Source organism: Sander vitreus, chromosome 11, assembly GCF_031162955.1.
Source record: "Sander vitreus isolate 19-12246 chromosome 11, sanVit1, whole genome shotgun sequence".
Taxonomy (NCBI): domain Eukaryota; kingdom Metazoa; phylum Chordata; class Actinopteri; order Perciformes; family Percidae; genus Sander; species Sander vitreus.
Window position 1 is genome coordinate 25,252,238 of NC_135865.1, and position 14,202 is coordinate 25,266,439.

At 38.3% G+C, this 14,202-nt stretch overlaps 1 protein-coding gene across 2 annotated transcripts in view; it reads left to right on the forward strand.

The window, feature by feature from the left end:
• The first annotated feature begins 1,305 nt into the window (after window positions 1–1,305).
• The window catches only part of gdap2 (ganglioside induced differentiation associated protein 2), a 38,146-nt gene continuing 25,249 nt past the window's right edge, over window positions 1,306–14,202 (forward strand). For both annotated transcript variants that reach the window (XM_078262521.1, XM_078262523.1), the window contains exons 1-6: window positions 1,306–1,544; window positions 4,475–4,703; window positions 10,890–11,029; window positions 11,976–12,129; window positions 12,989–13,077; window positions 13,799–13,875. In XM_078262521.1, the coding sequence (XP_078118647.1) occupies window positions 4,522–4,703; window positions 10,890–11,029; window positions 11,976–12,129; window positions 12,989–13,077; window positions 13,799–13,875 (642 nt within the window). In that variant the 5' untranslated portion in view covers window positions 1,306–1,544; window positions 4,475–4,521. The remainder of the gene's footprint in view (window positions 1,545–4,474; window positions 4,704–10,889; window positions 11,030–11,975; window positions 12,130–12,988; window positions 13,078–13,798; window positions 13,876–14,202) is intronic.

The following is a 14,202-nucleotide window of genomic DNA, read 5'->3' on the forward strand; positions in this document are numbered from 1 at the left end:
TTGTAAAATAACTGGTAACTAAAGCTGTCAGATACATGTAGTGGAGTAAAAAGTACAGTATTTCCATCTGAAATGTAACGTTAGTGGAGTAGCATGAAAAGATAAGACTCCGGTAAAGTCAAGTACTTTAAAGTAAATGTACATAGTTACGCTCTACCACTGCTGTGCAACACTTCAATATATGTAACATTATAATATACCGTTACAACAAGTACCCAGTACTAGTGATGGAACACACTGTGAGAGAATAAAATCCCTGTTTTCTTTTTGCTCGATCGTTTTCTTTCTGTTGCTTTTGTCTGCGCTGCCAAGAAGCCCAACACACTTGACAAGAGACTTGCCAACGCTTTTAATTCTTGGAAAACAAATCCCGAAATTACGCTTTTGTTATGATTTTGTTGTAGATAACCATTTTGTTTATTTTATCAGTGGTCAGACATGTTTGGCGCACAGAAAAATGCACCGACTTCTCACAAGACCCTTAACAGTCACAGCGGAAGTGTTTTCGCTTATTAGTCAGCTGATTGAAACTGAAGAACAGATACGTCAAGTTAAATAGTAATAACAGTAATAACAGAACCAGATGTGTACTTGTATGGTCCCTAAAGAATAAAAGCATGTGTGGTTTCGATATCAGGACATGAATTCACAAAAAAGGCATATTAAACATACTACTCAAAAAGCAGTGCACCTACATGTTTCAGGGTTAGAAGAAGCAGAAGAAAAAGAAGCCCTTTACCAGCTCTAATTTGGCCATACTATATTATTTAACACATGATCAAAATATGGAATTATTACAGAATCTTTTACAGATAGGTCAGGCAGATGGATAGACCTGATGTGTTACGTACATGCACGGGAAAATGAATTATACAGTAAAATAAAAATGTTCTTGTGTTTCTAATGTCATTTTAAGAGTTGTTTTAGGCGTACGAGCCCCTCTCCAAACCTGTAAAAAAAAAGTGCACACAATTTGAAATTACTTAAAATAAATAAATAAATGAAAGAGGCCTCAACTGGACTTGCTGATGATAACATATATAACCATATTTTAAATAATAATTCTGCACTATATATATTTTTTATTTTGCATCTTTGTTTGTATGTATTTTCTCTGTTGTATATATTTTATTGTTGTATATATTGTATGCTTACTTTTTTTTTAATTTTTATTCCAAGGACAGGACTGTAGGAGGCAAACAAGCATTTCATTGCACAATGTAGAGCTATGTTGAGAATTGGAAAAAAATAAAAACCTTGAACCTTGGACATTTATTCTGAAATTCACAACCGGATGTTATTTACTCAAGCTAACTTGATGTTGCAGCAAGAAGCACCTAGCAAGCATACTGGCTAAATGTGTAAACCTGGTTAACTGGCACTTTTAAACTAAATTTATGACCGCTTTTGTGATTACTTTGCTCGCTAGTATGAGGAATCAGTGGAACGACAATGCTTCCTGAGTCTAAAAATTGTCGTGTCAAGATTTATTAATTATTTCTTTGAATTTTGGACAACTGCCTGGAGGAAATACAACTGCCGAGGTGGGTTAACTGCTGATGTTGTGGTCGTGAGGCCAAAATACAGTCTGATACAATCTAACCGGGTTGTTAAGCAAATATAGCTATTGAGGACTGTCGTAAATATGTTTAGAAAGACAGAGGAGTTCAGTTATTGGGGTTGAAATTCTTTTTTTGACAGCACGACTGTTCCCTTCTTACTTTCTCATTATGCTGCTGTGTTTTGGTTAATTAAAGGGGAGACACTTCAGGTGAATAGGGGAAATATCTCAACTGATATATATCACAATGAAACGTCCCCAGTTGATTACTTACATTAGATCTTTTTTTGTATTACACGTTTTCTGAAATTCAATGTTTAAATATGCAAATGAGGCATCATCTAATATGTGCTAACTTGCATAGCTAGCTACATTTCCAGAACACAAATCTGAACATTGGATGAAGCTAGTCATTTTGTTGACAGAGTCAAATTTCTTTTCCAAAATACTGACAACTGCCATAAAAAATACATTTTCACCAAGTTTTTAGGAATAAAATGTTACAAAAATCAGGCTATGAATTATAAATGACCAAACCCCTGTGTAAAAACCTTCATAATATAGATAGGAATTAAACTGCAAAGTCTGGTGTATGTAAGTGCTACTGAAGTGGAGAGTTCTAGCTCAGGGTATGAGAAAAACTCATTCTGAGAAAACGGCCTTTAAAGATATGGATTGTAATCAAAACTATTTGTTTATAAATAAGGTTTGGTATCTGGAGTTTAGATTAGGGCATCACTACGTCACTGAACAAAGAGACTGCTGTCATGCTTGTAGTTAATGAAGCATGCAGACAGTTCAACCTTCTCTAATCTGCTGATAATGTTATTACATGCAGGGTTCTCAGTAAGTTTGCTGCCTAAAATCAGTAGTTTATGTGACTGCAGTTAGACTAATAGTAGCCCTGCAAGTAGTTTTATCAGAGTTTTTTGAAGACTGGCAGTATTGTGTGCTGATGTGTGCTGATCAGCACACAATACTGCCAGTCTTCAAAAAACTCTGATAAAACTACTTGCAGGGCTACTATTAGTCTAACTGCAGTCACATAAACTACTGATTTTAGGCAGCAAACTTACTGGGAACCCTGCATGTAATAACATTATCAGCAGATTTGAAAGATGTCATGCTAACAATGTCAAGTATTCCCTTTTATTCAGGGAGTTTTCTTCTTGTCAAGGCAGACAAGGCTTTGAAAAAGGCTATTTTTAACTCATTTATTTGGGCGATATGGAGAAAATCAAATATCACGATATTTTTGACCAAATACCTCGATATTGATACCGCAACGATATTGTAGTGTTGACTATTGGTGCTTTCACAACATATTTACACAATGAGATTTTTGATAAATAATCATCAGTAATGTGGATATAATGACTAAGTGGGTAAAGCCAAATAACAGAACAGCTAGAACAGTCTGGTAAGCTCAGAAAAGTACATCACTTTACTGTAACGCAGCCTTTAAAACCAGGAAAAGACAACACTTATGTCATGTTGCGATATTTTTTAGTTTTAGTGTCCTGCAGTATCGGATAGGAAGGTCTTATTTCCAGAGCTGCTATTTTACACCAACCTGCAACAATCCATCCATAGAAGAAGCAGCAGGAAATGGACCATAATGCAATATGAGTAAGGGACAACAGGCAGTCTGGAAACGTGGGAAATCGTGAAGTGAAGTAGAATTAGACTCTTCACTACATGTATCTGAAATAACTGAACATTTGGATGAAGTAGGTGTAGTTTCAGTTTGGCTTGAAGCTCACAACTATTTTTATGATTGATTTTAATCTGCAAAAAAAAAAGAAATCGAATATTTGAGAAACTGGAACCAGCAAAAGGTTTTGCACTCTGGCTTCATGAATGACTTCAAAGATTAATAGATGAAATTATAGCACTAAAACTATTAGTTGTTTGATTAGTCAATCAACTACTCATCTTATCAATTACTTGATAAATGGAGAAAACAATCTGCAGATTCATTGATAATGAAAATATGATAGAAGGTAAGGCGCGGCCCTAATCAGTTATCCAATTGAAGTTTTTATTTTTTTTATTATAAATCTTTTTATTAGATTTTCCGTTCACATACAACAACATTTGACACATACAATGCATCCAGGTAGTCTTGTTGGAAGGTAGGAAAAAACCCTATCCTACACAGTGTATGTTGAAAACAACAACCAACTTAACCTAAGCCAGAACGGCTTCTATGACTGAACCGTAGTTACCCATTATCCCTTCCCAACCACTGCTAGAGGGGAAAAAAAAAGAAAATAAACCACAGGAATAAAATAAAATAACAGAATTAAATAAATAAGTAATTAAATAAAAATCAACCAATAAAACAAACTAGAGGAGAGAAGGGGGAGGGGGAGGGGCATCTAGTCACTCTCTGGGTGAATAGTAGTTCTGTCTAAGTATTCTATGAAGGGCTGCCAGGCTTTGTTGAAAGCATTACTAGAACCCGCAAGCGAGAATCTAACCTTCTCAAGATTGATATGAGTTAGGACCTCCAGCTATTGTGTGAAGGGGAGAGAGCATGTTTCCATTTAAACAAGATAAGGCGTCTGGCCAATAGAGTCGTAAAGGCCAATACCCAACGTATAGTCATAGGAAGACTGGGTATTGTAAGAGGGGGGGAACCAAACAGGGCCATGCAAGGCTCAGGACTAAGATCCATACCAAGCACTATTGCAAGTGTGTTAAAAATTTGGCGCCAGAGAGGTTCGGGACCAATTGACGTTTTTGTTTAATTGATTAGTGCTTCTCCGTCACTATATTAACACTATTAAAGCCCTTTTGAGGCAGCTTTCTGATTTTTTTTATTTTTTTTTATTTTAGTCTCAATAAAATTGATTTGACTCTATATCTAATGTTGTAATCCAAGTTTTTCTCTTTCTCCCCTGCTTGCAGCGTAACTGCTTGGAGTTCCAGCGTCAGCCTGTAGTGCCAGAGGTGGGATGGATCCTCTGGGTGCTCGCTCCCAGTTCGTGGACATCCAGAATCTCCCCACGTGGCAGCAGCAGCTGGATGAGGATGGCGAGGAGACACCGCTGGAGCAGAGCGACAGCCTGCTCAGCCAGGAGGCCTTCCCCTCGCCCTTCCCCTTCAGACCAGACATCAACCGCAAGATCATCCTCTTGTGAGTCACTCATGTGTTTCTTCACATTGTTGCTGTTGGGTGAAAAGATGCATTTTACCAGTCTGGGTTATTGTGGATCGCTTTGCCAGACCTTCCTCTACAGCGCTGCAGAGGAGGGTCTGGCTAGTCCACACAGCATTCCTGGATTGGAGAAAAACGTGCTCTGGTTTATTGGCATTTCTTTAAACCGATCATAATTGTCTTGGGCGGGGCTAAGCCACGGTGCCGCTGCAAAATAGCCTCGGGAAGGAACTTGTTTTGGTGAACGTGTACGTTTAAAAGTTGTTTTAGTCGTGCAACAGAAAACTCAGATTGGACAGATAGTCTAGCTAGCTGTCTGGATTTACCCTGCAGAGATCTGAGGAGCAGTTAACCATGGTCCTCAGAAATCCACCGGAGTTTAGAATGCCAACACAAAGAAAGCGGAAGGTGACGGACATCAAGAGCAGCCCCATGATGAACCCGGTCAAATATCACATTTGATCTGACTACGACACTATATGTTTTCATTTGGGTTTCTGGGCATCTTCAAGCAATAGGGCTTCACAATGAATTGCAATGGACTAATGCAATATCCAAATCCCAGAAGCAGGGCGCAGTATTTGTTAAAGGCAAAATATGTGTCAAACCATTCTGAGTTAAGTATTGTGGGGCTGCAGAGACGTCCCGGCCTAATGAAGGATAAGGTAGGATAAGATGCCTAACAAATCCTACAGACTAAAGAAAAAAATCTTTGTTTGGTACAGATCCTCGCAAAAATCACACTTATGGTCATTTCGATTTTTTATTTTTTATTTTAATATTTTTCAATGAAAATGAAAATAATGAAACAAAAATGATCATTCCCTCCAATATCGTGAATCATATCGCAATGGCAATATCAGTCAAAATAATCGCAATTGGATATCCTCCTCATATCGTGCAGCTCTAGTTCAGAGTCCAGACCACCTCATGAAATCCTCTTTGTGGAGGAACACATGACCGTCCGGAGTCTGACTTGGCAGCGGCTTCTCTGTAAGAGTCTTGTTGTTGCGGCCCCTCCCCTGCTCAGTCATCAGAAGCAAGCACATTCCTGTAGCAATGTGACCAGAGCTCCTCAAGCATTGGTAGCTTTCTTTAGGTTTTTTTGATCACTTTGTCACAGTTCATGAGTGGTGAACAGTCCCACCATAGATGTATTTTCTCTTATAACTTTGTTAGATTGTTGCATTTTAAACAAGATAACGTTGTCAGTATTTGTCATGTAAAAAAAGACAATTTAAGAAAAAATATACAATGTAGTTTCATGAAACTATATATTTCCTATCTTGGTAATCATTTCAACGCTCCTCAGATTTAACTGGAGGGTTCCTGACCTCCCAGGTTGAGGATGATGGTAGAACCCTGAAACAGGCTTGCGATCCCACAAAAATGTTACAAGCACGCATTTACTTAAATGCCAGTCTGCATCATCATTATAGAAGGACATTAATCACATGAAAATATGAGAGGCTGTTATTGTCTTCCAGCAGGGTTCCCGCGGGGTCTTAAAAAGTCTAAACTTCTGAACTTTAAATTTGAATGCCTTAAAACGTCTTAAAAACGGCCCGATTTTCATCTGAGGTCTTAAATTTCAGTTAGTCAGGTCTAAAAAAAGGTTTTACCCTCGTTCATTTCCAGAAACGCTGGCTGCAGAAAGTCGTAGCCTACAAAGTGGAGCTCTAGAGTCTTTGCTCAGTAACAAAACCAGCAGAACGCTGCCCTCAGAACGTTGGTTCAGTGTGTTGTAGTTCTTTCTGGGGGATATTGGTGTTGTGTGTTCCGTGATAAATGCAATACCTGCCCGCGAAATACGTCTGCGTCTCCTCAGAGTGTGTTAAAGTTCGGCTAGGGGCTCAACTGCAACCAAGAAAATGATAGCTCAACGCTGGCTCCCCTCGTGGTTGGCGTATTTTCTAGACATAGTTATGCTTGAGCTCTCTACAGCAAGGATTAGCAAAGCCAAATCATCAACTGTCAGCCTATGGGAAAGCGCAACAGTACAAGTATCAGACTTAATGACCTCAGCCCCACAAGAATTAGAGAAGAGTGATTAGGCAAGGTGTTATTTCTGTTTGTTTGTTTGTTTTTGTTTTCCTTGAGACCGCAGAGGGTAGGGGGGTGGGAGAGGGTCTTTGTTCTGGTTCAATTTGTGTTTCTCTGTTCTGTTCTGATATTACCTGTCACACATTGTGGAATTTGTTTTGTAGGTCTGAAGGTGCTAATAAAAAAGTAGATTAAAAAAAATAGTTTGGCTAAGCCTACGTGTGGAAAATGGGAAAGTGTACTTCTTAACGAGACATGGCTAGATCACAAGTGGTACCCAGCTCCAGGTACGAGGCTCGCTGCAAACTTTGAAAAAAAAATATTCAAAGAGGGACTCTGGGTGTGAAGACGCTGGAGTCACACAGAAAATGATTTTATTCAGAATTTCTTTGATTTGAATATTTTTTTTTGGTAATCTTTATGGTTCTAATAATGTTAGCCTGGCTCCGCCCTCCTACGTACTTTCGCTCAATTTTCATTTTCCGTCAGTACTCCGTCTGGGTTTGCGGTATATTCTTGGGTTTTCTCTGGCCAAATATTTGCCAGTCCAATCAGCGAACAGAGGGAGTGGCTGAGAACGATGACGTTGAGGACGTGCGCGAGAAAGATGCGAGCGAAGCCGTTCGGTTCGTTGTGGCAACGCTGCCGAATATCCAGAAGTTAAAGTCCGAGCAAGAACAATCTTTGCTGAGTTGTGTTGGTGGCCATGATGTTGTGGCCCTCCTCCCCACGGGGTTCGGGAAAAGTTAGATTTTCCAGCTCGCTCCGTTAGTAGTGAAGGAGTTGGCTAAGGCTAACGCTAGCGATGCTAATGCTAAATATAAGCCGATAGTTGTCGGTCTCCCCTCTTGTTGCACATGCGCATGGCATACATCACGACCAAACGTTAGCGATTGGTTATGGCAGATCCAGAGTGGCTCTGGGCAGATCCAATAGTTTTAAACTTCAACAGAGTACCCGCCTTCAAGGAAGTTAACACTTGTCAATGGAGAGAGGCCAGACTCTCTGTACACATGAAATGTACCAGAGTGAGTCTGGTAGGACCAGGCTATTAAAATGTCTTAAAAAGGTCTTCAATTTGAGTTACTAAAGCCTGCAAGAACCCTGTCCAGGTAAACCTCCCAAATAATAGTCATACAGTTGGTTACATACATTTATTTTAAAAAGAACTGTTCACCTCTGATTCAAATCTGATGTAAACATAATTCACTGAAGCCTCATAAAGACATTTTTATTATAGTAAAAAAAAGTATTTTTTTATTTGTTTCAAAAGCAAACAAAAAAATAGTATTTTTCATCATAAGTTTGAGGCATTTACAAAGTTTTTTCAGTTCACAACTTGTACAGTAAACATGGCTCATTAAACGGATGAGTAAATGTCTTTACACTTAAAGACATCTTTTAAGTGTCTTATTTTTCCTGTGGGATGGGCAGACAAATATTAATATAATTGATAATAAAGATCTTTGAAGAAACGGGTGAGAAGAGTCCGAAATCCTGTGGGAGTGGGATTGAAAACACAAAATAATTAATAACAATCATCATCCAAAGACCTGGACAGACCACTAGATAAAGGCTGCTGGGTCTTAAAAACTCTTAAATCTTGCTGAAGTGTTCTATGTCTTATTTTAAACAGGTCTTCATTTTCCTATGTCCATGTAACACTACCTCTAATGCTCATTGAAATGTCCCCGCAGCGCTAGAATGTTATTTATTTATTTTATATTCTGTGTGTTCTGTTATAGTTCTTTCTGTCGCTAGTCCAAATATAATTTGCTGTATCACGACTACAGATGAGACCAACATGCAACTTACTGTATATTGCAGCCAAATGTAACACCAGGCCTATAATGCCAATGAGGAAATCGGGGAATTGTTTCAGACAATGTTTCCGGACTCTGACATCTTACTTTGTTTTTGTTGTCGTGATACAGGTCTTAAATTTCATTCATAATGGTATTTTAATTTTATTTTATTTTGGTCTTAAAACGTCTTATATTCGACTTGGTGAAACCTGTATCAACCCTGATTAATGTATGGCGATTTATTTAATGCAAATTATTAATTGTATTATTGATTTACTATATTATTAAAACATCTTGCCAAGGATTAGGCTATCAAAGTCTGTGAAATACATTGTCTGTGTTGTTACCATATTCTTAAATCTTCTTACTGCTTACATTTATTTGACCATGGTTTGATCTGACCATTCATAACCAAACCACTGCCAAACGACCAAAGTCAACTCCCTTTTTTGGAAACAACTGCTTCACAGCAGAGCTGGCAGCAACATTACTTTCACTTTCAGACATGCTTGTTGCTGCTGTAGTCATGTCAAATATGTGAACGTGTCCCAATTCTTACCAGATTAAAAAAAATCTGCCAATATTATCATGAACAGTTTGATGTGGCACACCCCTGATTATGACTCGTACACAAGCTGCATGCAAATAATTCTGTTCCACTGATAAATGGGTCGAGGGGTGAGACTGGAATGTTGTTGATGTAGCTCAGTGTATATAAAGCTGCTTGTCTGGCCAATTACATACTCTCACATTGACAGAACCTTGATGACCCTATTATATCGTGCTTTCATTAAAACCATTTTGTCTTTTTGCCTGGTGTTACGGTTTGGGAACCTGTCTCTTAAAAATAGGAACCATCTAAACCAAATTATTAAGTGCTCCAGTAGGCTGATGGGAGAGCCACAGCTCAACCCAGAATCCCTGTATTCCAAACAGTTACAGTTAGAGGATAGCTGGATCTATTTTGAAAGGCCACTCCCACCCTCCACACAGTGAATTTCAGCTCCTACCATCCGGACGCAGGTACAAAGTACCAGCCTGTAGAACTAAGCAATACACAAACAGCTTAGTCCCAGTGGCTATCAGTACAATCAATAAGTAATGGCGATACAGCTCCGCCACCTTATTTTAACTTTTTTTTAATTTTTTTTTTAATCGGTCTGTTGATTTATTTATTTGTTGTATTTTTTTTATTATTAATACTGAGCACTGTTGTCACTTTGTCACGTTACAGCCTACCATGTGCTGCTGATTGTGTGTTTAAAAGGAGGCTGAGCCACTCAAAACCAAATCTACCTACGGGTATAAATAAAGTTATCTTGACCTTGATGTGTAAGACTCCGTAAAACAGCATCTTAAAGGCTGTGACTGCCAACAAGGTCTGTTTTTCATTCAGAGTTAGTGTCTGGCAGCATTGTGACTCATTTTTAGCAACCTAAAAGGGGCTAATGTAGAAAAAAAAACAAACCTCTTCCTTCTCGATCCTGGAGGCTAAACTCGTCTTGTGACCAAATGCTTTCAACACATGCTCGAGTAGTTCCTCATTGTTCTTTCCAAACAAACCCTGAAGGGCTTCAGAGTGAAGAAATTACTTTACTGAATCATTCAAATAAGCTTTTTACTTTGGCTAAATGTCTTTAAGGTTCTTTTGATAAATGTGTGCAGAGTTATGATATGTGTGTGATCAACCAGTCACTGCTCCAGTGTTTTGAGATAAACTGGATACAACTGGAGTGACCCATGTGCTGATATTTGGAGATTGAATGCAACTACTGTAGTAGGTATTAAACATTAATAAGCATTTTGGCAAATGGAGAGTGTCTCTAATGATGAATACCAGAGAAATGTTAAATAAAGCAATTTGAGAGTGCACACCAGCAGCAATATAATATGAGGACCCTCATTTTATTGTACCCAAAATGGTACAATAAAAACATTAAAAAAAAATGGTGTGTATATAAAAAAAAAAAAAAAAAAACATTTAGTGTCTTTTGGGGTTTGTGCAAGATTTTAAGTGAAATAAAATCTTACGAAACAGTTAGCCAGATAACACAAATAAATTCATGGTCATCAAATTCATCAATAAAAAAATTATTAATTATTAATCCCACAGTGGGGAAGTTCACACAGTTGCAGCAGCAAGGGATACGAGGAAAAGTACAAGACACAGATAAGCAAACAATAAATAAATAAAGAGAATAAATAGTAAAATGTATTTACGGTATTGCACAGTCACATTTTGTGCCTACATGTTTATTTGTATATGTGTCATGTATTTAAAATTAAATAGAATTTTTTTTTTTGTCTTCCACAACAGCTGTGGTGACATCGCCCTGCTGAACTGCACCGCCATCTTGAACACCAGCAACGAGTCGCTAAACGACAAGAACCCGGTGTCTGACAGCGTCCATCAGCTGGCAGGGCCCGAGCTGCGAGACGAGCTGCTCAAACTCAAAGGTAGAGTTGAGGGGGGGAAAAACCGGAAAGATGAGCTCCAACTCCAAATAAATGTTTGATTTTAGCTTGGCTGCTCAGTGATGATGTGGAGTCTGGAAGCAGAGGTTCATAAATGTTAGCGGGAGTCCAGCAAATATGAATGTGACTTCACTGGAGACATAATCAGGCACATGATGCTCAGCTGAACTTTAATAAAAAAAAGGATTGTATAGTAACTGCTATAGCTACTCTGATATATATTATAATGCTCCACAGCTGCTCTCGTGGAGAAATACAAACTTAGAATTTCCTTTAAACTCCGCCAGTATGACATATTATCCTTGGGAGAGTGTACATCATACCGTACCCAAGAGGAATTCAATTAACAAATACATTTTTTCAAGCTTTCAAACACACCTCGAGGACTTACTTAGTGGATGGAGTTGCTCAGTTGTCACATACACAAATGTACTGTATATTTTTCCACTTACTTTTAGTGGCATCAAGGCAGATCATTTTGGTTTTTGTCTGTTGAGGTTCTGCTGTCACCTAAATACAAAGAGGTGTAAGCGATGTTTGTTTTTAGGTGTTCGCATTCATAATCCCAGCAGCCAATATCTATTTCCAGAAACAATGTTTACTCCTTTCATAAGAGCTACGCTCTACCGAATAAAAATATTTCCTGTAAATATGATTTTCATGACTTTTTATTAACCAGGACATTGTTCTGGAAAGAGCTGCTGCTGTTGTAAGCTTTACATGTGAGCACCACAAATATGACATTCATCGTAATTATGTTTGGGGTGGTGGCATGCTGCAAGTTGTAAAGGCAGATATCTTAAAAGCTTGGCACTCAAAAATATCTGCATTGCTATACCAAAGAAAAATGAATACAGTTTTAATTGTAAGCCTTTTTTTAGCTACTTGCTGAATGTTAAATCGGTTTTATTTGCATGTTTGTGTGCAGGATGTCGGACAGGTGAGGCGAAGCTGACCAAAGGCTTCAACCTGGCAGCGAGGTTCATCGTCCACACAGTGGGACCAAAGTACAAAGCCAAATACAGGACGGCGGCGGAGAGCTCGCTCTACAGCTGCTACCGAAACACACTGCAGCTGGCCGTGTAAGAACCATCAATCAAACAGTTAATCAGTCAAGGTTAAAGCAGGCAGACTTGTAAAGACTTGTATAAACACACATCACTTCTCACCACTTGCAACATGTTACATAAGTGATTTGAAATCCATTCATTTCTTGTAGAGTTGAACTTTCATGACAGTTATTTAGATTTGTCTTCATTTCCCTCATGTGATTTCATTTTATAAACAATATTTGTGCCTGACTGGTGCAAATAAACAATGGTTTGACGAAAGCCACTCGGATTCCCCAGTTTTTCTCCAAAAAGTACGTTGGAAAGACTGCAGGAATAAACATTTCAGTAACACAGTTTGAGAAAAGTTGCATCTGTCTTTGGGGTTCATGGTGAAACCTAGCTAAATATATTAATTTAAATCATTAAAGTTGTAACAATGTAAAAGGCAGTTATTCAGAAATGAAAAATACAGGATGTGCACATTCAAAACACTACAGCATCGGGCCGCAACTTCAAAGCTGCATCATTCAGGCTTTCTGTTGATTATGCCACTGTTTAATACAACAGCTCTGAATGTGGTTTACCAATTGGCCACAGTGGGTTTTAATAGCCGATCACATTATATTTTTACATATATAAATGTAAATAAAGGAGCGTGTAAAATACATTGATATGAAAATATATAAAGTTCTGATAATGGTCTCTTATTAACTCATTACTTTTAAAATGAGAAGTATCATTTTAAAAGTATTTGATTAGCGCGTGTGTGTGTGTGTGTGTGTGTGTGTGTGTGTGTGAGAGACCACCTGGGGTGTGTGTGTGTGAGACCACCTGGTGTGTATTGTAAATGTGGTGTGCAGTATGTGAGATTGTTTTTTTGTCGCCTCAGAGAGCAGTCAATGGCGTCTGTTGGCCTCTGTGTGGTGAACACGGCCAAAAGAGGTTACCCACTGGAGGACGCTACACACATGGCTTTCAGTAAGACACACACACACACACACACACACACACACACACACACACACACACACACACGCGCACAAACACAGATACACAGCCTTTTTATCAGTGAGGTACAGAGATACACAACTTGTGGTAATAAAAACCTTTATCATGTCATATATCACACTTTCTTTTTCTGTCCCACATACAGATAATGGCCTTGGAAACCTTAATCTCAGTCCCACAAAGACACACACACACACACATATGACTCGTTTTTACTGTAATTATAACACACTGCAAACCTTTACTGTATGGCTGGCTACCATTCAAATTAAATGACATGTTCAATATAAGCACACATGATGGCCTGATGATAACATCATGATCTTATAATGGAAACAATTACAAGCATATAAACACATTACAGATCCAAAGACTTAAAACTGAATATTATCACCTTCATGTAGGTAGGATTTATTGCAGAACTGTTGTATTAGAATGCATTAGGTAGTTTAGCACAAATAAATACATACAGTATGTGTTATTATATACCTAGTATTTCTCCAGGTAATGCTGACGACATTAGTCAATAACTTCATCCACACAAAAACAAAGATTTTGATGATTAATTATTGTTTAAGCCACTTTAAAAATGCCAACATTCAGTGGCTCCTTTTCTTGAATGTGCAGATTTACTGAAAATCTTTGGTCTTTGGTAATAAGGTAACACAAGTGTGTGCTTATGTGTTTAAAGGAACAGTGCGCAGGTTCCTGGAGAATCATGGAAACATCCTGGAGACGGTGGTGTTCGCAGTGTCGGACACAGAGGAGGTTTGTGTGACTTAACTCTGTGCTAATTCCCTAAAAAAAAAAAAAAAAGTTTTTAAAGGACTTGAAAGGAATTTCTTATTCATGTCCAGATTGATCTTGCATTGAGTGAAAGCTGAACCTGCTGCGAAAATATCGTTTCCTCACCCCACACTAAGAATTAAGGTCACTTTCTCATGATTAAAATTACATTAATTAAAATGTAAATAAAAAAAGCACACCCACTATGTAGGGCTGGGACGGTTACCACAATACCGCAGTCACATGACGCCTACCGCGGATCTGAGCCATGGATTTTTGGACACTTCCTGTAATTTTCTCTAGCCTGTC